The sequence below is a fragment of the Vipera berus genome (assembly GCF_964194415.1).
Source record: "Vipera berus genome assembly, chromosome: 2".
NCBI lineage: Eukaryota > Metazoa > Chordata > Lepidosauria > Squamata > Viperidae > Vipera > Vipera berus.
In genome coordinates, this window is record NC_138203.1 from 144,092,565 (window position 1) to 144,117,750 (window position 25,186).

At 43.4% G+C, this 25,186-nt stretch overlaps 1 protein-coding gene across 3 annotated transcripts in view; it reads right to left on the bottom strand.

The window, feature by feature from the left end:
* Positions 1-25,186, bottom strand: part of PRPF40B (pre-mRNA processing factor 40 homolog B) — a 39,170-nt gene that overhangs the window by 8,210 nt on the left and 5,774 nt on the right. For 2 of the 3 annotated variants that reach the window (XM_081320892.1, XM_081320893.1), the window contains exons 3-19: positions 19,057-19,146; positions 18,140-18,289; positions 17,974-18,054; positions 16,439-16,466; positions 15,485-15,510; positions 14,233-14,310; positions 12,248-12,370; positions 11,038-11,158; positions 10,922-10,952; positions 10,230-10,388; positions 9,217-9,313; positions 8,683-8,747; positions 8,291-8,455; positions 7,538-7,646; positions 7,019-7,169; positions 6,456-6,589; positions 663-777 (exon numbers count right to left, since the gene is read on the bottom strand). In XM_081320892.1, the coding sequence (XP_081177018.1) occupies positions 663-777; positions 6,456-6,589; positions 7,019-7,169; positions 7,538-7,646; positions 8,291-8,455; positions 8,683-8,747; positions 9,217-9,313; positions 10,230-10,388; positions 10,922-10,952; positions 11,038-11,158; positions 12,248-12,370; positions 14,233-14,310; positions 15,485-15,510; positions 16,439-16,466; positions 17,974-18,054; positions 18,140-18,289; positions 19,057-19,146 (1,723 nt within the window). The remainder of the gene's footprint in view (positions 1-662; positions 778-6,455; positions 6,590-7,018; positions 7,170-7,537; positions 7,647-8,290; positions 8,456-8,682; positions 8,748-9,216; positions 9,314-10,229; positions 10,389-10,921; positions 10,953-11,037; positions 11,159-12,247; positions 12,371-14,232; positions 14,311-15,484; positions 15,511-16,438; positions 16,467-17,973; positions 18,055-18,139; positions 18,290-19,056; positions 19,147-25,186) is intronic. The other variant, XM_081320894.1, reaches the window with a different exon arrangement.

The window sequence follows — 25,186 nt, forward strand, 5'->3', positions numbered from 1 at the left end:
TCTTTCTTGCACTCTTTTGTTTTTCCTTTCCTTTTTTTTCCCTTTCCCTTTTTTTAAATTTGTCTTTACTGTATGGAAAAACTCTTAATAAGCATAAATTAAAAACCTCCTTATGATGCACATATTTATAATCCAGGGACACATTTAAGGGTTTGCTTGGAAGACAAATCAAAACGGAAAATCTTTCAAGTAAGGCAGGAGATACCTTTGAGAACCCTTAGTGAAGCCCCTGACTCAACCAGCTTTCTTGGTTCATGGAGTTTAATCCCTAGACCAGGGGTAGGCAACCTTGGCTCTTTTATGACTCGTGGACTTCAACTCCCAGAATTCCTAAGCCAGCATGGCTCAGCTTAGAAACCTCTTTCTTTCCCCTCAGCATGGCTGGCTCAGGAATTCTGGGAATTGAAGTCCACGAGTCATAAAAGAGCCAAGGTTGCCTACCTCTGCCCTAGACTTAGGGCCAGTCCTCAGCTTTTCCAATGGAAAGATCTCAAATCTAGTAAATAAAATATTTGAAAACCCAATTGCGACATTTCCAGTTGTCCCAAACACCACCCAGGAAGATGGACTATATTTGATCCATGCCCATAATTTGGGGAAGAGGGATGGACCTTTTCTGGAGAGAGGCAGGGAGGGAGGGAATCCTGCCTGAGGCTGCTTACCAGGCTGGCCCAGCATGTTGGCAAAGCGTCGGTCGGTGCTGAGGGAGGGATACAGCTCCATCCAAGTGGACATGGAGTGAAGGCGCCCGTTTTCGTGAAGCTCGTCCAAGAAGGCCTGAGCAAGAAGCAGCCTGGTTATTCTACGATAGAGTGAGAGAGATCAGGGAGTCAGCCCCTCCCCCAATCACAGGCCCTGCTAGGGAGGCCACGTGCCCCAAAGCAGGCCCTGAAATCCACCTCCCTCTGCCCCAATACTTCCATCCCCCTACCCTTCCAATGCCCATCTGGGAAACTCAAACATTTCAGATACAACAGAGTACTCCATATATATATACAGTCATGGCCGAAATTGTTGGCACCCCAGAAATTTTTCCAGAAAATCAAGTATTTCTCACAGAAAAGTATTGCAGGAACACATGTTTTGCTATACACAGGTTTATTCCCTTTGTGTGTATTGGAACACAACAAAAAAGGGAGGAAAAAAAGCAAATTGGACATAATGTCAAACAAAACTCCAAAAATGGGCCGGACAAAATTATTGGCACCCTTAACTTAATATTTGGTTGCACACCCTTTGGAAAAAATAACTGAAATCAGTCGCTTCCTATAACCATCAATAAGCTTCTTACACCTCTCACCCGGAATTTTGGACCACTCTTCCTTTGCAAACTGTTCCAGGTCTCTCTTATTGGAAGGGCACCTTTTCCCAACAGCAATTTTAAGATCTCTCCACAAGTGTTCAATGGGATTCAGATCTGGACTCATTGCTGGCCACTTCAGAACTCTCCAGCACTTTCTTGCCATCCATTTCTGGGTGCTTTTTGACGTATGTTTGGGGTCATTGTCCTGCTGGAAGACCCAAGATCTCGGACGCAAACCCAGCTTTCTGACACTGGGCTCTACAGTGCGACCCAAAATCCTTTGGTAATCCTCAGATTTCATGATGCCTTGCACACATTCAAGGCACCCAGTGCCAGAGGCAGCAAAACAACCCCAAAACATCATTGAACCTCCACCATATTTCACTGTAGGTACTGTGTTCTTTTCTTTGTAGGCCTCATTTCGTTTTCGGTAAACAGTAGAATGATGTGCTTTACCAAAAAGCTCTAGCTTGGTCTCATCTGTCCACAAGACGTTTTCCCAGAAGGATTTTGGCTTACTCAAGTACATTTTGGCAAACTGTAATCTTGCTTTTTTATGTCTCTGTGTCAGCAGTGGGGTCCTCCTGTGTCTCCTGCCATAGCGTTTCATTTCATTTAAATGTCGACGGATAGTTTGCACTGACACTGATGCTCCCTGAGCCTGCATGACAGCTTGCATTTCTTTGGAACTTGTTTGGGGCTGCTTATCCACCATCCGGACTATCCTGCGTTGCAACCTTTCATCAATTTTTCTCTTCTGTTCACGACCAGGGAGATTCGCTACAGTGCCATGGGTTGCAAACTTCTTGATAATGTTGCGCACTGTGGACAAAGGCAAATCTAGATCTCTGGAGATGGACTTGTAACCTTGAGATTGTTGATATTTGTCCACAATTTTGGTTCTCAAGTCCTCAGACAGTTCTCTTCTCCTCTTTCTGTTGTCCATGCTTAGCGTGGCACACACAGACACACAATGCAAAGACTAAGTGACCTTCTCTCCTTTTTATCTTCTTTCAGGTGTGATTTTTATATTGCCCACACCTTTTACTTGCCCCAGGTGAGTTTAAAGGAGCATCACGTGCTTGAAACAATCTTGTTTACCCACAATTTTGAAAGGGTGCCAATAATTTTGTCCGGCCCATTTTTGGAGTTTTGTTTGACATTATGTCCAATTTGCTTTTTTTCCTCCCTTTTTTTGTTGTGTTCCAATACACACAAAGGGAATAAACCTGTGTATAGCAAAACATGTGTTCCTGCAATACTTTTCTGTGAGAAATACTTGATTTTCTGGAAAAATTTCTGGGGTGCCAACAATTTCGGCCATGACTCTGTGTGTGTGTGTCCGTCCTGCCGCTGCCCCTCAGCACCGCGCTCACGGCGGCTGCCTGCTGGCTCATCTCGGCCAGCACCGCCCAGCGGAAGCGCAGCGTCGGACGGGAGCAGGACTTCCCTGCCGGCTCCCTTCTGACGCTCTTCCCTCTGAGGCAGCTGCTGCCTCAAGAGGGAAGAGCGTCGGACGGGAGCTGGCAGGGAAGTCCTGCGTGCGCGCGCGTGTGCAGGACTTCCCTGCCGGCTCCCGTCCGGCGCTCTTCCCTCTTGAGGCAGCTGCTGCCTCAAGAGGGAACAGCGTCCGACGGGAGCCGGCTCTTCCCTCTTGAGGCAGCAGCTGCCTCAAGAGGGAAGAGCGTCGGACGGGAGCCGGCAGGGAAGTCCTGCGTGCGCGCGCGTGTGCAGGACTTCCCTACCGGCTCCCGTCCGACGCTCTTCCTTCTTGAGGCAGCATCCCCGAGGACTCCTTAGGAGCCAGGGAGCGATGCTGCCTCAAGAGGGAAGAGCGTCGGGCGGGAGCCGGCAGGGCAGTCCTGCACACGCGTGCACTCCCCAGCTGCTAAGGAGCAGCCGGGGAGTGCGCGCGTGCGCAGGACTGCCCTGCCGGCTCCCGCCAGACGCCACCCACTGATTTTCCGGTGTATAAGACGACTGGGCGTATAAGACAACCCCCCAACTTTTGAGGTGATTTTCATGGGTTAAAAAGTCATCTTATACGCCGGAAAATACGGTAGTATCAGAATTTTGCCCCTAACTCCTGGAAAACTTATACTCCTGTGTTTCAGCCTCTTTATCGTACTTCCCTGGATACTGCTAGACAATGACTGTGCAATTTGCCTATACGGTAAGCCATTTTCCAGAGTGTCCAGATAACGCCATGAGCACAGAACCCATGTATTCACACTGATACATCTGCCATGCTCTACTCTCATTTTAAGTACAGGTAGTCCTCGACTTATAACCACAACTGAGCCCAAAATTTCCACTGCTAGGCAAGATAGTTGTTAAGTGAGGTTTTCCCCATTTTATGACCTTTCTTGCCATGATTATTAAATGAATCACTGCAATTAAGTTAGTAACGCTGCTAAGTGAATCTGGCTTCCCCCTTGACTTTGCTTGTCAGAAGGTCACAAAAGGTGAACACATGCCCCTACGACACTGCAGCTGCCATACATACATTCCAGTTGCCGAACATCTGAATTCTGATTATGTGATCATGGGGATGCTACAATGGTCGTGTGAAAAACGGTCATAAGTGCCATTTTCAGTGCCGCTGTAACTTCGAACACTCACAAAATGAACGGTTGTAAAGTGGACTTACGGCCACAATTTAATCACAGATACCTGTGATTTTAAAAATGGCAGTAAGAGAAGAACTGTCATGCAGCATTCCAGGAAGCACAAAAAATGTGAGAAAATAAGGAGTGATGTGGTATACCAAAATGATCCTCTCGTAGAAGGATGAGGTGATTCTTTTCTCTACCACAGCAACATGCAGCCAGTGTGGTCAACAATAAGGAGGGCTAAAAGTTGCTCAGGGGTATCTAAAGCAGACCTGGCCATTTTATGGCCCCTGGGCCACATATGGCCCTTTGCCTGTCCCTGTCCAGCCTATGTGAGATCAATCGGAAATTAGAAATCAAACGTAAATAAGTATATGCTATGCGGTTCCACATTTCCAGTCTTATTGTAACATGTATTCTTACCAGTAGCAGCTAACCAAAAACCCCACCGAATTTGCTTTTTATAAAATAATAAAATTAATATCGAGCAAAATTAAGTTCAGCCTATTGGTTCAGCCCTCAGCAACAGTTCCAGTTTCTCATGTGGCTCCTTGGGAAAATTAATTGTCCACCCCAGATTTACAGGGTTACACCTGTTCCCCTTTATTTTATCACTTGTGGTGCTCTCTTGGGGCTGTTATGTTCTTCCAAAATCCAAGTAATCCTCACCCTGGAGCCTGGCAGGGCTACTTTGTTTCTCCTCCTTTAAATAAAAGTAACAAGTTTTCCAAATTTCTCCTGGTGTCTTTTTTTTCTCATTTGAAGAAAACAATTTGGGGGGAAAATCGATCAAAAAAGACTCTGCAAACATTGGGGGAAAGGAATAGGGGCATTCTGCAATCACAGTTCAGGTCTCCGAAACCAATTAGGAAAATGCAAGAAAGCTTCTTACAAGGAGTATAAAATGGGCCTCAGGATTTATGGATCCATGTTAACTGTTTTTCAGAAGCAAGAAAGCACTCTACAGGTAGTCCTCAACTTACAACAGTTCATTTAAGTAACTATTCAAAGTAACAACAGCACTGGAAAAGGTGACATGGCTTGTTTTTCAACACTTACGACTGTTGCAAGATTCCCGTGTTCATGTGATCAAAATTCAGACACTTTTGACCGTTGACTCATATTTATGACAGTTGCAGTGTCCCGGGGTCATGTGATCACGTTTTGCAACCTTCTGACCAGCAAAGTCAATGGGGAAGCCAGGTTCCGTGTCACTAACTTAACAACTACAGTGATTCATTTAACATACAATGGTAAAAAGAGATTGTATTAAGGGGGCAAAATTCACTGAACAAATGTTTCACTTAGCAACAGAAATTTTAGGCTCAACTGTGGTCGTAAGTCAAGGACAACATGCATTTATTTGCCTGCCAAATGAAAAAATGCTAAACATATACAAAACACAGTTTGCAATATAGGGAGGCAGGGTCTGCAATGATTGTAAAAGGTCAGCACAGGGGAAGCAAAAAATGCTGCCCCTGGTTGTGCTGCAGATAAGTTGGAAGGTCCATGAACAAAAAGCTGAGATTCTCTAAAGCAGTCTTTCCCAACCTTGGGAACTTTAAGAAGTACGGACTTCAACTCTCGGAATTCTCCAGCCGGTCATTACTGGCTGGGGAATTCTGGCAGTTGAAGTCCACGACTTCTTACAAGTTCCCAAGATTGGGAAACACTGCTTTGAATGGTTGAAAGTCAATGGGAAGTCCTTTTAACTATGACAGAAAAGCAATAACTGGTGGTTATATGAGCCCTCTCTCTGCAAGCATCTTCTCTCACTAACATCTAGACTTTTATTCAAAAACTAAAGACAGCCAACGTGTTAGGAAGCCGAATTCTTCTAGTATATATCCAGTCGTTTTCTAGAATCATAATCCAATAATTAGCTAGCTACAAACAGGCCAAAGCAAAATAGTGACAAGTAATGTTCCAGTGGTATGAAAACAATTTTTTCTTTCTTTCCTGGTATATGGAAATGTCGATCTATTTATCTCCAAGTGATGGACGATAGAAAGACTAAACGATGATCTAGAATACTCTTCATCGGAGCAGCCTTGTTCAACCTAATGCTCTTCGAATGTGTTGGATGATGGGTACTAGACTTCCCAGCTATCCTGGCTATTGGGAAGTCTGAAAATGTATTCCTAAAATATCTAGCAAACACGAGGATGCAAAAGGCTGAATCAGACCATTCACCATTTAGCCAACTATGGATTGTGACAGCAATAAAAGGGTTTTCATATCATTTGCAATCTGACTCTTTTAATTAGATTTTTCCCAATTTGGGTGCCCTTCTGATACACAGATTCAAATCCTGGAATTTCTCAAGTTAATATGGTTATTGCTGAGAATTCTGGAGGTTGCCTACATCTTTAGAGCCCATCACCTCGAAGATTGCCTGAAATGTTTCCAGTGCTAATGACCAAAAACTACAAGGCATGGAATCCTTGCCATTGTTCTTGCTCTGCAAGATAAACCACACTCTTCTTTCCAAAGACTCCCCAGCAAAAGCCTCCTTAACTCATGGCTGTGATTGCAAATACCTGGAAGGCTTCCCTGTTTTTCCGCTGCTGACGCCTCTCCCGTAATCGACCCCGTTCACGTTCCTCCTCCTCCTCCCTCTCCAATGTCCGGATGTGTTCCTCAAAGCAGATTAAAGCATCCTCCTTGTCCATGTCTGAAAGAGGGAAAGTTGGGAGCAGGCCAGGCTGAGCTAAATGATAAAACCCATGGTGACACAGGAGGAAAAGTACAAGTTTATTCTGTAATGAGAGGTGACTGAGATTCAGGCAGAGACAAAGGGGAAGGAAGCATAAGAGTCAAACGCTCTAAACACTGAGAATTGTCCTACCTAAGATGGGAAGTTGTGGCCCAACCTGTCAGCAGGGCAGCAGACAGGCCCAGCATTCGGAAGGTTAGGACAGCTTGTTACCCTTCTAGAATTAAGTGTTTGTGACTTCTAGAAGGCAGCAATTAGATACACTGCCCAAATAAATAACCTACGTTATGGCTTAATGAGAAGATATGGTTCCATACCATGTGAAGACGAGTTAGAAAGACAAAGGCAGGAGGAACCGGGGCAATGAGATGGTGGAAGATGACTCACTTTGCAAGTCTTCGTCTTCGGCAAAGCTGGGATTGTCCATTAGATACTGCTGGGCTTCGGACCAAGTAGTCTGGAAGCTGACACGGCTCATGCTGTCCAGGATACTCTTCAGAGCTTGAATGTTCCTTTTGCGGAGCTGCTTGGCATGTTCCTGGGTGGGGTGGAAGGGGTAGTATTAATGCTAGGGCTTCGGGTTTCTGCTGAAGGTACAGGGGAAAGGATGAAAGTGTCAGAACATCGCAAGGCAAACTTCACTCTTTTTGTAAGTAAGGCCCCACACACATATATGTAAGGGGTGGGGCTTTTGTCGAAACAACTTTGTAATTCAAATAAAACTGTGGGTTGGACTCTGTGGATGTGGGTGGCTAGTATCCATCTCAGGAATCTTGGATTCCTGCCCTCAATTTCTGGGAGCAAGTATCCCTTCTGCTGTTACTTAGGAAGAAAGGCTATGGGGAAAGGATGATGCCTGGATTGTTGTTATGAAGAACTCCCGCCCATGCCCCATTCTTGACTTACCTTCTCTTTCTTGGCCAGAAAAAAAAGAACATCATCATAGATCTCCTTGCGATCCCTTTCAGGGACCACGGCCCACACTTCCAGCTCGCCAAACATTTGCTCAGCTTTCCTGAGGAGGGAAAGAGAGAGAAAAAGATGGAGATGGAGGGCAGGGTAGAAACCCTCAAGGGAGAATAGGTAAAGTTCAAGGACAACCAAGCCTATGAAGCAGACAAAGTGAGGCGCTCAGGGACATCTACGCTTGGAAGAACCAAGCAACAGACCCTCTGCTTCGATCTGGTGAGGACAGAGTTGCGGCAACAGAAAAAACAGAGATACCTGAAACAGAATCCTCCTGTTTCATGCTTAAACAGGGGAAATTAGACTGCTTAGTATAGGCAAGGTAACATCTCTTCCCTGGTCTTCAAGCTACAACTCTTTCAGCATTTACATCTCTCATTCCAGCTCACAGGAAATCCAGCAGTACAATCTAGGTTCATTACTGGAAAACGGCACGTTCCTGTTCTCCCAAAGTGACAAGTCTCTGCCAGGTTCAGACACGCAACCTTGCAAAATGATCCATCCATCGCAGTTGACGTTATTCAAGGAACTGGGCCAGTCACACTTGACCTACTATTATTTCCTTCCAAGGATCAGACCTAGCCAGAAAGACACTTAGCAAACTCTAAAATGCTCTTGAGAGAGTCATCCAGATTATTCCCAACCTTCCCTCACTGGGCTGTTGCTTCCCGAGTCATCCTGATCCTTGTGTACCTGTAGCGGGTGGTAGAATTCATTTTGCTGTGTTCTTCCAAGAAGTGTTGCAGTTCTTCCTTTGCCTCCTTTGCCCGGAGTCGAGCCTCTTCCTTTTCTTCCTTGTCCCGTTGAGCCTTGTAGGCATTGAATGCCTGCTTCTTCTCACTCACCTTGGGCAAAGCGCTGGGACACACAGAACCCAGAGGTCAAGAGCTGGCTCATATGGGCAACAGGCAAAGGAAAACAGGGGGTCCAAGTTCTAGTTCCCCAAGTGAATAAATAGTTGGATGGGCAGGGAGCTCCAAATGACGTGTCTCTGTAAGACTTTCATCATACAGGTCTGCAACTTGGATTCGCCTCTGATATGGTAGGGAAGGGTGGGAACTAGATGCATCCACCCAGGATCATACCTGAAACGGGGGTCACAGCTAATAAGCTTCATGGCCTGTTCCCAGGATGCGCTAGCTGGAACACCCTAAAGCCAGAAAATGGGGTATTTCAATCAAGTTGTGATGTCTCCTTCTCTTGGACTGCACCAGTTAGGCCTGCACTGCCTTACCTGGCAGGCTCTTTCTTTTAGAGTAGACCCATTTTTTTATTTTATTTTTTTTACAAATACAAGAGTCAGGGTGTAACTAGTTTGGTGTTTTGATTTTCTTCTGCTTGAACGTTTAGGCAAAATATTTTCCTTTCCTCCCCGTCTGGCAAAAAAAAAAAGCCCGCCAGAGGGACAGATCCCCTGACATTGTTCTCCTACAACAAGGAGAATGGGCCCTTTTCACTCTCATGAGAAAGCACTCAGAACTCAAAACTACCCACCATCCTCCTGGCAGGCTAAGCGATGGGCATAAAAAAAGTTATATCTGACGAATTGTTTTGGCTCTGATTCCTAGGAAGGCTCTTTAATTTCTGTTCTCCTTTCCCTTCCTCCAGTTATTTATTACCTTCTCTTTGAGCAGCTCCTTAAAAGCTTGTTTAGCTTCCTCTTTGTTGCTCCAGGCGCTGGCACGATCTTCTTCATCTCTCCGGAGGGGGTCACAACTGCCCAAGGAAAAGCAAAGCATTTGGACAAAACATAAAAAGTAAAAGCACTGATGCAGCTTAACCATTCATCCGATCGCTGCCCGGAATTCCGGGTGGGTAGTGTAGCTTTCCATACAGATAAATTGGCAAACAAATGGGAGTTCTGTCTCTCTTCTTTTTCTACCAGTCTATTTGTCCTCCAACTCACAGTTTGAAAGCCTAGGCAGGCTTAATCTGGCATTCCTCAATCTGACGCTTTCCTGATGGGTTGCAGTAGAGATTCCACTATCTGCTAGACCAGTATTTCTCAGCCTTGGCAGCTGCAAGATGTATGGACTTCAACTCCCAGAATCCTATTTATTTTACATACTTTTTACATGTGCTATACAGGTAGTCCTCAACTTACGACCACAACTGAGCTCAAAATTTATGTTGTTAAGTGAGACATCTCTTAAGCGAGTTTTGTCCCATTTTACAATCTTTCTTGCCATAGCTATTAAGTGAATCACAGTTGTTAAGTTAGTAACATGGTTGATAAGTGAATCTGGCTATGTGTGAGTTTCGATCAAGTGACCGTGGGGATGCTGCAATGGTCGTAAGTGTGAAAAATGGTCATAAGTCACTTTTTCCAGTGCTGTTGTAACGTATTGTCACTAAATGAATTGTTGTAAGTCAAGAACTGCCTGTAGTTCTGTGATCTATTTTATACCTTTTTAATTTGCTCAGTGTTGCGTGTTATATGTCTATAACTGGAAGATGTCTCTGACACAAAGAAAAAACTCCCAGAATTCTCCAGGCAGGCTGGATAATTTTGGGAATTGAAATCCGCACATCTTAAGAGTGGCTAAGACTGAGAAACATTGTGCTAGAAAGCTGACAATGGCCTGGTTACAGATCAACACCTCCCCTCTACTGTCCCCTCCTCTTGCATTACCTGCTGGTGACCTCCTCAACAGCAGCTGGGACCCCCTCAGTCCCTGGGGTCTCTTCAACACCCCCAGTGCCTTCTGTGTCTGAGGTGGCCGCAGAAGACGGGCTGGGACTGGCAGGGCCCGACAATGGTGGCTCCAGTTGCTGAGGTAACTGTTGCCTCCTGGGAAGGAAGAAGGTGGCAGCTATGAATATTTCACAACAGGACAATACAAGCCCAAATTATTGCACAGTTTAGAGAACTTTCCACACAATGGATTCCAGCCAGCTCCATCTCATCAAGAAAAAACAAACAAACAGAAGGGACATAGGACCGGCCTCAACCACTCCAAATCCCACTCAGCCCTGTTTGGGGTTCTTGTGTTTCCATGTGATTTTTCAGTTTCTTGCCACCATCAAGTAGCATTAGAAACAAAAGTTTCATTTGCAAGCCAAATGGCAAAGCTCAGGTTTTCTGACCCATACGCCAGGTTCAGCAGATCTTCCAGAGAGATGAAGGCCAGGTTCAGCAGATCTTCAAGACAGATGAAATCAACATCTAGGGGAGGCTTGGAAGAAAAAGGACGTCCCTGCCCTGCCAGTGCTCCCTCCATGCCCACGTCTCCTGGGACAATCCTTGCTGGGTAGGGCTGCCTTTTCTCCTACCCAGCCAGCTCTTTGAGCTCTTCTTGATGCAACCTGCTTCCAGGAACTTACTCTGCTTCCTCCTCTTCCTCCTTGATCAATGCTGAAGAACAAAAATAGGAACGGTTATCAGAGGAAGACTGCAGGAACAGAATCTCCACCCCAGATTTGATCCTGCAGATCCTCACCCTCAATGTCATCCAACTCTCGTGGCCTGGTCCAGCGTGACTCCTTGCTCTGAGTGTTGTAGTAATAGGATTTCCCAGTTTCTGAGCGATACTCACGCCAAGGACAGCGTGACAGCAAGAGCTGCAAAAGCAAAGAAGACAGCCTTAGCAAGTATATAAATGTGTGTGTGTGTGTGTGTTTTGTGGGGTAAAGATCCAGAACTTTTTATCCTTTTCTGAAAAATTATGCACTGAGAGACCAATCTGTACCTATGATCAAGCTGGCTTGTCTCAGTTAACGAACTGATTCCTTTTCTGCATTCATAAATCATAAGTTAATCAAATGCCCAAAATGTTTAACTACAAAAGCCTTCTTTTCTATTAGCCCTGACTTGGTTGTGAAGCCAAGAGCTGCAGTTATATCCTGTATCTTAAAAGGCATTTGGATGTCTGATTGGGAAACTGAATTTTGAGTGAAAACCAGTTTGGTTTCTTATTTTAAGGGGTTATTTACAAACTACACTTACTAAGGGGTTATTTTGCTAATGGTCATGTGTTTCTTTTTTTCATTTAATAATTTAACAATTCTTTCCTCACTTGGAGGTAAAGCTCCTCATGGCCTTCTTCTAAACCATCTATCTGGTTCACATTCATCTGATGGTAGCAAGCCCTGCAATCAACAAATTCTCCCAGATTCCACAGAATAATCTGAGAGAATTTGATGGACATGGTTAGACTTGAAAAAGATCCTAACCCAATCAATTGCTGAATTCAGGAATGTTGGAATTACAACTTCTCTGACAGATGGTTGTCCAGATTCCAATTAGCTATCCACAATGAGGCAGAATCCATCATGATCCAAGAAGACTGTTTTATTCAGAAGAAACTCTTTGCTAGTAGAAAATGTCCCCAAAACATTGGATGAGATCAGCCCCCTTCCAAATGTATTCTATATCCCAAAATCTTCTCCATGCTATGCATTCTTCCTGTTTTACAGTGTTTTACAGTGCCTGTTTTACAGTTCCTTATCAGCCTCATCAACTCCTGTGTTTATATTCCAGGATTTCTTAGGTTTATGACTCCAACCCTACTTTTTAGGAGAAAAACCAGATGGGATTGCTGCTCAGGATGGCTGACCTTCCCTTATCAGAGATCCAATACATGTCAACAAGAGGGGGGGGAAATCAATGTCTAAGTTGCTCCTGCAACCAAGCGTAGAAACAACACTCACCTCTGCCTTAGACTTGAGTTCATCTGGCTTTTCCCAACTTGATTGTTTGGTTTCAGCATTATAATAATAGATCCGCCCATCAGGGGCTTTATGTTCACTCCATGCTGGCTTCTGTAAGGAAAACTGAAATCAAACCAAATCAAACTGAGATCCAGTTGGGCAAATATCTACAATCCCTCCATCCCAAACAGACACTGAGAACCACTATTGTGTGAATCACAGTGTTTACTTCCAATGAAAGGACAAAAAAAGGGCAGTTTTGTAGCTTTCATGAAGTTGTGTGAGCAACATCTAAAGAAAATCTACGGGGAGGGGGGATACTTAGGGCAGGTTAGTAAGAAACTTTTCCCATGGTCAAAAGTACAAAGGAGGAAAAGTCAGCATCTGAATCTTCCTAGAAGAGGCGGAAAAATAATGAAGAACGCAACAGTAACCGCGTGAATACTCTAGATCTAGATTATCTAGATCTTCCTTTTCCGTGGGCACTCAAACAAGACCCCGTTTCAATTTTACCCTACAATAACCCTGTGAAGATAGGCTGGATTGGGCTGAGACATAATGACTGGGCCCAAGTTATCAGAGAACTTTTATGCTTCAAAATGGAATGGAACCTATCCCCACACCTCATCCTCTACTCTGTGATTCTCTTGAGCTTATTCTGCAAAAGATACGTAAGTTGGATTTGAGGAGTGTGTGAATTCTGAGTTAATTTTTTTTAGCCCAGAAAATGAACAAACTCATTGGATTTTCCATCCCATTTGCTAACTATGCTATTTGCAAAATGCTCCTTCTAGCTTTCCCTTCTAGCTTTCTTCCCCTCCTTCTAGCTTTAGAGTAAAGTCTAACCACTGAAGTGCTTTGCCTTCATCCAGAGCTCAGCTACACCTTTACTTTTTCCCTGGGTCTTATAAGGCAGGGCTTTTCAACCTTTTCACCCATTGTACCACTTTTACGATATGGCAACATCCGAGTACCACCAGTCGCCTAGCAAGGTGACAAAAACTTGATGACCAAAAAAAAAGGGAAAAAAGTGATGAAGTACAGGTAGCCCTCGACTTAGCGCCTAGTGACTGTTCGAAGTTACAATGGCACTGAAAAAAGTGCCCCCCCAAGCAACAGCCGAGTAAGACACCTGCCTGCCCACCCGGTGCTGCTCTTCCTTCTGTCCGAGGTTTTCATTGTTGTGAGCATTTCTGTTGAGGATTGGCAGTGGGGGTGGGGTGGGGGTGTTTGGTTTTTATTTCTCCCCCCCCCTCTGCTGGGTGCTTGTAGCAGGTTTTGGTCACTTCACATGATCCTGGGACACTGTGACCGTCAATCTGTTGCCAAGCATCTGAATGTAAGTCACAAGACCCTGGAGATGCTGCAACATTCCAGCTGATCGGCGCTTCTTCTGGGCTCAGCAAAAGCGCCAGGATCAGCACCGAGCTCCAGCTGGAACCTGGCGCTGATCCTGGTGCTTCCGCTAAGCCCTGACAGCCCTGCAGCTCCAGCCGTCTCTTGCTCGGGCTTGTGCGCTGCTGCCACCGGTTCAGCTCATTCCCCTCCCCCGCTACCACTTTTCTAGGATGGTCGCGTACCACCTGCCAGGTGCCAATGTGCCACAGGTGGTACCCGTACTACTGGTTGAAAAGCCCTGTTATAAGGCACTTCATTTATTTTCTTGGAGAGGAAAGGTAGCTTTCTTTATTTCTGAACATCAAATACTAGAGAAGCAGTATGGGGAAACCAGGTAAAGAATTAAGACTACACTGTTTCTTGGGACAAAACACCAACATAGTTAGAAGACTCTCTCTAAGGTGTTCACCTGTGCTAGTCATGATCATCAGCACAAAACAATGGAGCTCTTTAGCTCCTTGGTGTGTCTTCTGTGAACCATTTCTGGTTCAGTGGGATGCCAACAGGCAACCCTAGTTTGCTTCCTGGAACAAAAAAAGAGATGACATCAAGAAACCTAATACCTTTTCTCCACTGAGACTTTTTACCTTTCGGCCTGTATCCAACGCTGGAGAGCCACCAAGAATTATATTCTGTTGCACAGCACCTGTCAGGGGGTTGGGGATCTGAAATTTAAAGCAGCATTTCAATTTAAAGCAGAAGAGGAGAAATAATAAAAAAAACAAAAAAAAAACAATTAAATTAAATTAAAGCCCTGGATCTAGGGGAGAGGAAGGAAGAAGAAAAAGGCCTTCCTTCCTTTCATTTAGAAAATGTATTGGCTACCCATCTTACCTGAGGGTAACTCTGTTTTAGTGCTTAATCTTTTTTTTTATTGAAAAGTTTTACAATAGATTTTGAATACAAAACCCCTCCCCTCCCCCTCCCCTCTCCCCAAACCTCCCCAACTCTCCCCTCCCCTCCCCCCTCCCCGACTTCCCAGAGCTAAATACAGGGTATAAAAATACAAACAAACATAATCTAAAATATGCAAACAACAATAATAAAACATTAAATTCTATCGCACTTTAACTCTTAATAAAATAACTACAAGCTAATTATACATCATATAAATCCGCTACTTATTCAAATGCTAAGTGAAACTTTTTAGTCCCATATTTATTCTGAATATAATCAATCCATCTCTTCCACTCCACAGTGTATCTCTGTTGCGATTGGTCTTTCAAATACGCTGAGATCTTTGCCATCTCGGCCAAGTTAGAAACTTTTAAAGTGTTTTAGTGCTTAATCTTATATTCCTACCAGTCATCCGCCCCCAATTTGATAACACCTTTAGATCTGCTGTCCCACCTGGCATATCCTTAATCCTCAACCCCCCACAACTAAGGGACATGCCCATTGGGACAGTGGGAGTGGCAAAAGACAGAAAAGAAAGCTTAGATTATGTGAAAGACTGAAAGGCTCGATCAAAACCACAAAGAGCACCAACACATGCACGGTGTCTCTACTAAAACCGTAATTTAGGACTTTCCTCCTTCCAGTCATCTACAATTGTAAGTGAAAAGTTCAACCTGCCCCTGCTTTTGGCTTTAAGTAGACTGTTCAATGGTTAGATTTATAGTATAGATGAGGCCAATAAATACTTGGGGCTGCTGGCATTGGGCGAATGAATCAATTTCAAGCAGAGCTAAGCAAACTACACTTTGACATCTCCCTAGGAAAAAAAATATAAGTTACCCCAAGAGCTATGTATTATTCTGAAACCCCCCATAATGCATTTAATTCCTTACATAAATTCCATAATTCCACTTCTAGGAAAGCATTTGTCCAGATACTTACCACAGGTGCCGCTTGGGTCACTGTAGCTAGAAAATAAGAACAGAGCTTAGAAAAGTGGAACAGTTATGGTCAGAGATCACTCATAAAAGAGACACTCCTGTCCTGCAGAGAAACAATAGGTACCAGGGACAGCAAATAAGGCAAACATATGATCTTAAGATGAACTTGCTGGGTCAGGCCAATGGCCTATTTAGTCCAACCTTTTGGTCCAAAGAAGCCAAGCTGATGCCTCCAGGAAGCAAGGGTCCTTATAGTATGAGAGGCAATTAAGATGGCTCACTTGGAATGGAAGAGGATGATATATCCCGGAATTCACAGTATTACTGACACAAAATACAAACTAGAGTGAGAAATGCAGTTGCAATAAAGAACCAGTTTTTTTATTTTATTTTATTTTAATCCCATTTATATCCCGCCCTTCTCCGAAGACTCAGGGCGGCTTACAATTTAAGCACAAACCAATGTGCTTAGCAATAGCCTTCATTCTGTGTATATGCCTGCTTATTTTGGGGGCCCCCAAGCGGCATTTTTACAAAGTCAGCTTATTGCCCCCAACAATCTGGGTCCTCATTTTACCTACCTCGGAAGGATGGAAGGCTGAGTCAACCTTGAGCCTGGTGGGATGCGAACCTGCAATAATTGCAGGCAGCTGGTGTTACTTAAGGAGGCATTAGCCCACTGCTCCACCAAGGCTCATGTTCATGTAGTGTTGCCAATACCTACCTCTCTTCTCCATTCAGATCTTTAAAAGTTGTACAAGGGGGAGAAACTCAATTGATGCAGCCTAGCAAAGGCAGTATCTGTGGACATTCAGTCAAGTATGGAAAGATAAAAAGGCCCAAATTTCTATTGCTGAGAGAAACATGACATGATTCTCTACACCAGATTTAATAAGCATCTTTTGAGCTAGGTCACACCAAAGCTATATTTAAACACATCCCTGAAGATACTCACTGTTGGATGGGTCAGTAACAGGAGCTGCCTGTCAAAGAAAAAGTCAAATCATATCAAGGAGCTTCAATGTATTTTTTTCTTTTTCTTATCTTTCCTCTAACTCTTTATACTAGTGCTAGCCACGTTCAATCTTTCTCTATTACACTTTGCTTTATTTATTCATTTTAATCTTAAAGAACTAAAGTAAAGGTTTTATGTCAATTTGTTGGTTAACTTTATTATGGCCACTCATCAGCATTTTATGAAATTATTATAGAATGTTAGAAACTACAAATTAAAATGCATAGATGTTTCCTAAAATTAATAGAAATAAATGAAACAATTTAGTATGATAGCACAGATGCAAGCAATTTAGACACTGAAGATTAAAATGAATGAATGATTTTTTTTATTAAAACAAATTAGTTAAGGAATTTAAATGGTAAAACTGAAGAATTAGTTTTTACAGCAACGATAACATACTTATCAGACTGCAAATTGAGGCCTCAAGTAGCTTACAATTGAAAACTCAATAAAAACAAACAAATAGAGAAAATAAATATTTGGGGGAAGTACAACTCCCACCAGGGGACGCGGTGGCTCAGTGGGTTAGGACGCTGAGCTTGTCGATCAGAAGGTCGGCAGTTTGGCGGGTCGAATCCCGAGTGCCGCGTAACAGAGTGCCTGTTACTTATCCCAACTTCTGCCAACCTAGCAGTTCGAAAGCACGTAAAAATGCAAGTAGAAAAATAGGGACCACTACGGTGGGAAGGTAACAGCGTTCTGTGCGCCTTTGGCGTCTAGTCATGCCAGCCACATGACCATGAAGACGTCCTCGGACAAGCGCTGGCTCTTCGGCTTTGAAACGGAGATGAGCACCGGCCCCTAGAGTCGGAAATGACTAGCACGCATGTGCGGGGGAACCTTTACCTTTACAACTCCCACCCACCCTCAACTTCCACAATCTGTCATGAGTCAAGGGGAATGCAAAATATACTTTGGCCTAGCACCATTTTGAAAAGCCAAGTTTTGAAAGCTTTTTTAAAGTCCAGCAGGAATGAGGTCAAGCAGGCCTCTGGAAGGATGGCATACTGGAACGAATGCATGAACCAATGAAGGAATGAACAAACAAACGAATGAATGACAAAGAAAATGTTAAGTCATTCTCTCTTCAAGCCGTTTGGGGGATTTTGGTGTCCGGGTTTGTAAAACAGAGATGGAATCTTTCATAATTGCCTCCATGGTTTAGGGCTTTTGGGTACTGTGGTTCTGCAACAACTGGAGGACCATAATCTTAGTGCATGCCTTTTTCCTACCATGTTCAAGGGATGCTAGAGCCCAATCAGCTTTGCTTACTTCTCTGCACTAAACTCCACACCTTGGTCACCTCATCATCCATCCATTGGGTGTGGTCAACCAAGTGGTCAAAGAGCATCATGTATCAGTTTCCAAATTAAAGAGCTAGCCCTGTTATGAAGGCCATTGCAATATGTATGCAAGCTCTTGTGCCACAGCCTATTCTAATTCCCTAAATCACTGTACTTTCTGACACTCACTCCTCCAGAAACAGGAACAGGCCCAGCTGGCACCCCCGGCATGATCATCCCAGGCAGCATTGGTGGCACCATTGTGGGCATCTGGAGCAAAAGAGAAGACCAAGCCATTATACATATTGTAAACTGGAAAAACAAAAGGCAAAGAAAAAAACTGAACCAGCACTACCTGACCCAGGGGTGGTGGTCCAGGCATAGGTGGAATCAGAGGGGGAGGTGGCATCATGCTAGGAGGCATAGGTGGCATAGGAGGTGGCCGTGGTCCCATTGGAGGCAATCCCATGGGTGGAAATGGTGGTGGGATCCCAGGAGGAGGCATCTAGAAAGAAGAAAAGAAACTTAGAACTGTGCCCAAAGCAGAATATACTCTGGACCAACCACAGACAAAGTCTCAATCCAGCAGCATCACACTTCAAAAAGGAAAGGATGCTGGTATGCCAAACATTATATTTTTAAAATCCTACCTCAGTGTGCATGTGTCAGTTTAGGTAATGGACTCAAGGCTACAATTTACCTTTACAAGCTAATCCGTAGATTACGGTTGCTTAAATTCATGGAATGGACCAGATTGAGATAGGCTGCACCATGGTAATTAATGCCCCAATAAATACACACAACTTCTTTACTTTCTTCCATTTAATGAATTTAGATCACAAATCAGATAAATAATTTCACTGGAAATAAATAAAAAAACAATAAAATGAAATCTCATATTGTCATGGGAAGAATGAGCTTTTGTGTAATAATTAAGATCTGGATTTTATTTTTGAAGTAGTCCTCTAATAATTTCATGTTTCACTTTTTTTCAGCTTGGTTATTTCCATTTTATAACAGCACCTAGAAAATATAGAAAATTTTAATTCAGCTGCTTCCAAGCATAACAGAAGCAGTTTCTGATCCAACTTCAAGTGCAGAAGCCATGAGCTTTGAATTCCCAAAAGTGGAATCCAGTCAAAACAAGCTTCAGGCTTGTTCCCATTTCCCTAGGCATTGCAACCCTAACATACAGTAGACCAAGGACATCTCATATTTCCATAAAAACATTTAGCATACTGTTAAATACAACTTGCATTAAGGTGAACTTACAAATGGAGGAGGTAGAATTGGTGGTGGTGGTGGGGCAGAAGGAAAGGAAGCTGGCTGTCCAGGAGGACCACTGCCTGAATCTGGAGTTGACTGCAAGCATAAATACATAATAAAAGTATGAGTGGAGGTGGAAGTGAAGAATAATTAATGGGTTAAGAAGAGCAAAGGCAACTGAGATGTAAAACATTAGATGTTGAGTTTGACTAGAGCAGATTTCCATTTAGCCCTGAAGTTGACCGATGCTTTAAAGATATCCCATTCTTGATGGGAATGATGAGTTGTACTTCAGGTGTCTGGAAAGAATCAGGTTGGGGAAACGAAAGCTAATTTCACTCATAATTTGAGTACCAAACAATTTTTCCCCGTAAGAAATATTGTAGTGAGTCACAAGGCAGCCAACAGTGACAAGTTCTAGTACCGGGACAACGAGTACCAGGAGAAAATTTTCACAACAAAATTCGATGAGTTTCAAAGCAGTTGACTACCAAGGTACTATTGTATTCCAAATCCTTGAGCGAAACCATAATTTTTCCAAGTCTGCATCCAGGAAATCCTATTGACAGGAACTTTAAGAGTCCAATTGTGCCAGTTCGGATTTCTAGTGCAAATGGACCGGTACTGTTTGGTAAGAGTTGTAACATCCACTTGTGTTCCTCCAGTATTTATTACCCAAACACAGAAATTAACAGCAATCCAATTACCGTAAGCCAAGGGGAAAAATTAAAAGGAAAAAACTCTGTAAATTGCTTTTCTCTAGTGCAAAGTATGAATACAAATTGACAAATAAATGCTAGATCAGACCAAAACTTCAACTGGTCTAGTATCCTGCAACTTTCAGTGACTTGACAAAAGGCTTCATAAATGGACGTATCTTCTCCCTTGGCTTGGTTTCGGTATCTGGCAATCATGCTGCCTTTTTACAGAAGACTCTTTTAGCTATTATGAGTAACAGCCACTGGTATATCTTTTTCTCCCTCAATTTGTCTGATGTAATAGTTGGGAACTAGAAAGCCTCCTGCAGTCTATTCCTATCAACCCACACACTGCATTGACTGAGGCTGATAAGAGTTGTAGCTCAACATTGTCAAGCACCACCAGTGCCCTGTCCCATCTCTTAAACACAAATAAAATCATATAAACATGATATATCTATATCTATCTATCTATCTATCTATCTATCTATCTATCTATCTATTTCTATATCTCACAGAAATACATTCTTTGTAATCTAGATTAGGGGAGAATGACTTCATTCTACCATTTTCCTGAACCTAGTGCAGTGAGTCATTTCAAGTTCTCATATCTTATTTGACAAACGTGCCCTTCAGATATCTCAACTGCAATGCCATACTCCTCAGTAAATGCCCTTAGTGGCTAGTCTTAGGGACACTGCAGTCCAACATCTGGAGGGCCATAGATTTCCCACTTCTGGGTTAGGTGACTTCAAGAGAAAAGGGATGTCTAGGCCTACCCCATTCTCTCTCTGCTTGGGCATTTTGTTCATAAACATGGCTTTTCATAAATTCATTTTACCCGGCCAAGTATTCTAGCCCACTGGTGGCCTTTTTCTACATGTTGTGCGCTAATCATATTTTAGAAGTATACTAGATTAAAAAGTATAGAGAGAGAAAAAGAGCAAGTAGCAGGAAATCTTCAAAAATGGACAATTTACTATTTTTAATAAAACAGAAATGGGATAAAATTAAATAAAACAGCAATTACATTATTCTATTTAAATAAATTTAAAGTAATTTACATTAAAGTAAATATTTTCTGGAACTGCAGATCTTAGTAGAATACCACCTCCTGTATATTTCTCAAAGACCAAGCATAGCTCTTGGCCTTCAAAATAAGTAACAGGACACACCCGATTTAAACAAAACAAAAAAGCTTATAGACAGATAGTAATAAGATATGGCTATATATACTGGGATGAACAACTATGGTTGCATATTTGGATACAGTATTACGTTTACCATTGATAAATCAAGGTCCTATATTAGGAAAAAGCTGGGGTCGGGTTGCTTGAAATTAAAACCAAGAAAGCTGCCTTATAGATGCTTAAATTCTTGGACCTTCTAGCCAATTTATCATTTTTTCCTGCTTTACTTGGAGAATGAACCAGATGTTTCTCCACTGAACAATCTCATGAACAACCCTCAGAATTCATCTAAGGCCAGACTAGGATGCACACAGGTTTCAAAATATCTTGCATGGTACATTTAACAACACACATCAGGGAGAATTTATTTCCATGCATCTTCAACTCCCTCTTATCTTAATAATATTCTCACCCCCTCCAAAAACTGTTCTGAAAATTCAGTCCACTGCTTCAAGTGTCATTTTACACTGTGAGAACAGTCTTCTAATATATGCATCTATATTTAAGTTATACATACAGTTCACATAGATACAGCCATGACTATGTACCTACAAATTCTTTTATAGTAAACAGACATCCACATACAGTAAGTACAATCTTTCATATGGCCCTACTTTGATGTACATATTTAAATGTATGCACATGTACAAAAAGCACATGCTGCATGCAGTCTTGATTGTTGTGACCATTATTTAAATGGGTACATTCCCATGCATCTAATTTATTGTTGTGTGCCTCCTCCTGCTGGGGTTGAGGTGTCTGTGGGAGATTGAAGATACAGAGAAGAAAACTGACAAAACAGTCCATTCAGTAGACTAAGAGTAGAGATTCCTGCTGGCCTTGCAAAAAAGGCTGCGTCAACTCAGCCTAGTTTATCCTCACGCTCAAGGGACATTATCCACTCAGATCCTACTCTTGGGATAAGAAAGGACAGGAATCTACATTTCGTGTGTGGATGTGCACCTATTCCCACAACTGCACGTGGTTGCTTATAAATGACTCGGTTACGAGCTGGATGCTTCTGCAATTTCTCCGCACAGTGTACATCTCTTCATCCGCTTGCCAAAGTCGGGAGCTTGCAGCCTCCCCGCTGCCCAATTTTCTTCCCGATCCCGGAGTCTCCCTCTGGCACTCCCATCCGGGGGCCCAAGAATCCCGTTTACACGCCCCGCCACAGACCCGGCGCACGGGGGACTCCATCAAAGGAGCAGGATGGAGGCAGAGGGGGCTTCTCCATCCGGGCAGCGAATCGGGAGACAAGCGGCCCCCGGACGAAAGTGCGCGCCTCTCCCCCGCGGGCCTCGATCGTGCCACACACGCGCCCCTCCGCCCCCGAACCGATCTCCGCCCCGGATCTTCGGAGGAGGGGGAAGAACAAAGCGGCAGACATTACCATGGCTGAGCTTCGGACCAGCTGGGCGTGCAGGCGAGCAGCTCAGCCCACCCAGCAGTAAGGGCGCTCGCGATTGGAGGAGGAGGAAGAGGCAGGAGGGCGAAGCGGCCAGCCGGGAGAAGCCTTCCCCGCCAACCCCGGGTCTCGCGGGCGGGGTGGGGGGGAGTGCGCGAGCGCGGAGGGCATGCCGGCCGGCGGCTCAACCAACCTGAGCCTCTTTTCTCCTTTGCAGCATAACCTTTCAGCTACGTCAGGAGGCATCCTAACTTTAAAAAAAAAGCTAGGAAGGCATGCCTCTGAGCATGTGCAGAGGAATTGCCTCTCCTCCCAACTCCCTCCCTCCCTCCCTCCCTCCCTGAACGTTAAAATATCGGAGCCTCTTGACTTGTCCAGAACGATTCTTCGTTAAAATAGAGGCAGCTGAATAAAATCGAGATTCCCCCTTTAGGAAACTAGTATGTCCGTATTATTTATAATATTTCCATCCCACTCTTGGTCCTACTACGTCGGAGCAATATCCCAAATTAACCTGCGAGGGGAATCCTGTGAAGGGAGGAAGGAGGGATGGTGATGAGCAACGGCTTGGCTTTTCTAGCGCTTTACTGGCTCCATTTTCAATCCCAAAGTCGGAAGTAAGTCACACTTTTCCAGGCTGAACATAGGTTTTATGATTAATTATCTATTATTTAAATCGAACAGTCAATTATGAGGTAAAAAGGAGTTAAAGGCTAATATGTAAAAAAAATGTTACAAATAAAAGGCTTCCATACTTGGGTTGCAAAAATGTAGTTTGATTTTTCTGTATTTCTTTGCTACCGAGTATCTGAACTACTGAAGATGGAAATCAAAAGTTTTATTCAATTTGACTCCGCCCTGTTATAATCCAGGTGATGTCATGGCAGCATCTCTGAAAAAATTCACAAGGCTATCTGTTATGTATGGGGTTTAATAACACTGCAAGCATCGGCTCTATCGATACACCAGGTGGCGCAGGCTCGAAACTGCTATGGCAGGAAGCAGCGTTTCAGCGGGAAAGCCAGGTTTAAATCTATTGGCTGGAAAGTGTACCTGGACAGGTATAAAGAGGGCACAGGTAACCCTATCCTCTCAGTACAGTTTCCACCACCAAATAAAGAGCTGCTGTGATGTATTCTTCTGCCTGGTGTCCTCCATGCGTTCCAGAACTCACTACACAATAGTGGCGATGAGGATGGGATCCTGCTTCACCTGAGAGCTGAAGTCACGGGGCAACAGCATCATTGCTGGAAGAAGAGGCATCTTTTTAATGGCCAGGAGCCATCACGTTATGGCCAACTCGAAGCAAGATTCACAGAACAGGATGCAACATGGCTGAGATCGGTCAGATCCGTGAATTCGACGTCCGCCATCACGAACGTTGGGAATCGCATCTTGGACAGGTCGAATTCTACCTCCTAGTAAACCGAATCACAGAGGACAGCATGAAAGTGGCGGCCCTGCTCTGCATCAGTAGCCCCGCCGTTTATGACCTTGCTATGGGACTGTGCTCACCGACTGCAATCGGGTCTGTCTCCTAAATACCCATTTCAACCCCAGGATGTCTGAACTGTCCTGGAGATTTCAGTTTGTCCAACGGGTCCAGCAGCCGGGCGAATCGGCGGCAGATTTCAGGAATTTTCTTCCCCGGACACCAAAAAATTCTTGATTTTTAAAAGCTATGAAAAACACCATTTTTAAGTACAAAATTCAACCCCGAATCTAATTCTGGCATCCGTTTTTACATTTGGGTAAAAAAAAAAAAATTTACCTCCTGGGCACAAAAATCCCTGTCCATTTTTACATTTGGGTCAAACAAAATTTTTCACCTCCTGGAAACAAAAATGTTTGACCACGGCATCAGGAATTTTCTTCCCCGTACACCACAAAATTCTTTATTTTTAAAAGCTATGAAAAACACCATTTTAAAGGACAAAATTCAACCCTGAATCTCATTCTGGTGTCCATTTTTAGATTTGGGTCAAAAAAAATTTGAGTCAGAAAATTTTTTTCACCTCCTGGGCACAAAAATCCCTGACTCCGGCATCAGGAATTTTCTTCCCCGGACACCAAAAAAATCTTGATTTTTAAAAACTATGAAAAACACCATTTTTAAGGAAGAAATTCAACCCCGAATCTAATTCTGGCGTCTGTATTTACATTTGGGTCAAAAAAAAATTCACCTCCTGGGCACAAAAATCCCTGACTCCGGCAGGAATTTTCCTCCCCGGACACCAAAAAATTCTTGATTTTTAAATACTATGAAAAACACCATTTTTAAGGACAAAATTAAACCCCAAATCTCATTCTGGTGTCTGTTTTTACATTTGGGTGGAAAAAAAATTTCACCTCCTGGGCACAAAAATCCCTGAATTTTCTTCCCCGGACACCAAAAAATCTTGATTTTTAAAAACCATGAAAAACACCATTTTTAAGAATGAAATTCAACCCCGAATCTCATTCTGGTGTGTGTTTTTACATTTGGGTGGGGAAAAAAGTTAACCTCCTGGGCACAAAAATCCCTGACCCCGGCATCAGTAATTTTCTTCCCCGGCCACCAAAAAATTCTTGATTTTTAAATGCTATGAAAAACACCATTTTTAAGTATGAAATTCAACCCCGAATCTCATTCTGGTGTCCGTTTTTAGATTTTAGTCAAAAAAACTTTTTCACCTCCTGGGCAGAAAAATCCCTGACCCCGGCATCAGGAATTTTCTTCCCCGGACACCAAAAAATCTTGATTTTTAAAAACTATGAAAAACACCATTGTTAAGGAAAAAATTCAACCTGGAATTTAATTCTGGTGTCCATTTTTACATTTGGGTCAAACAAAATTTTTC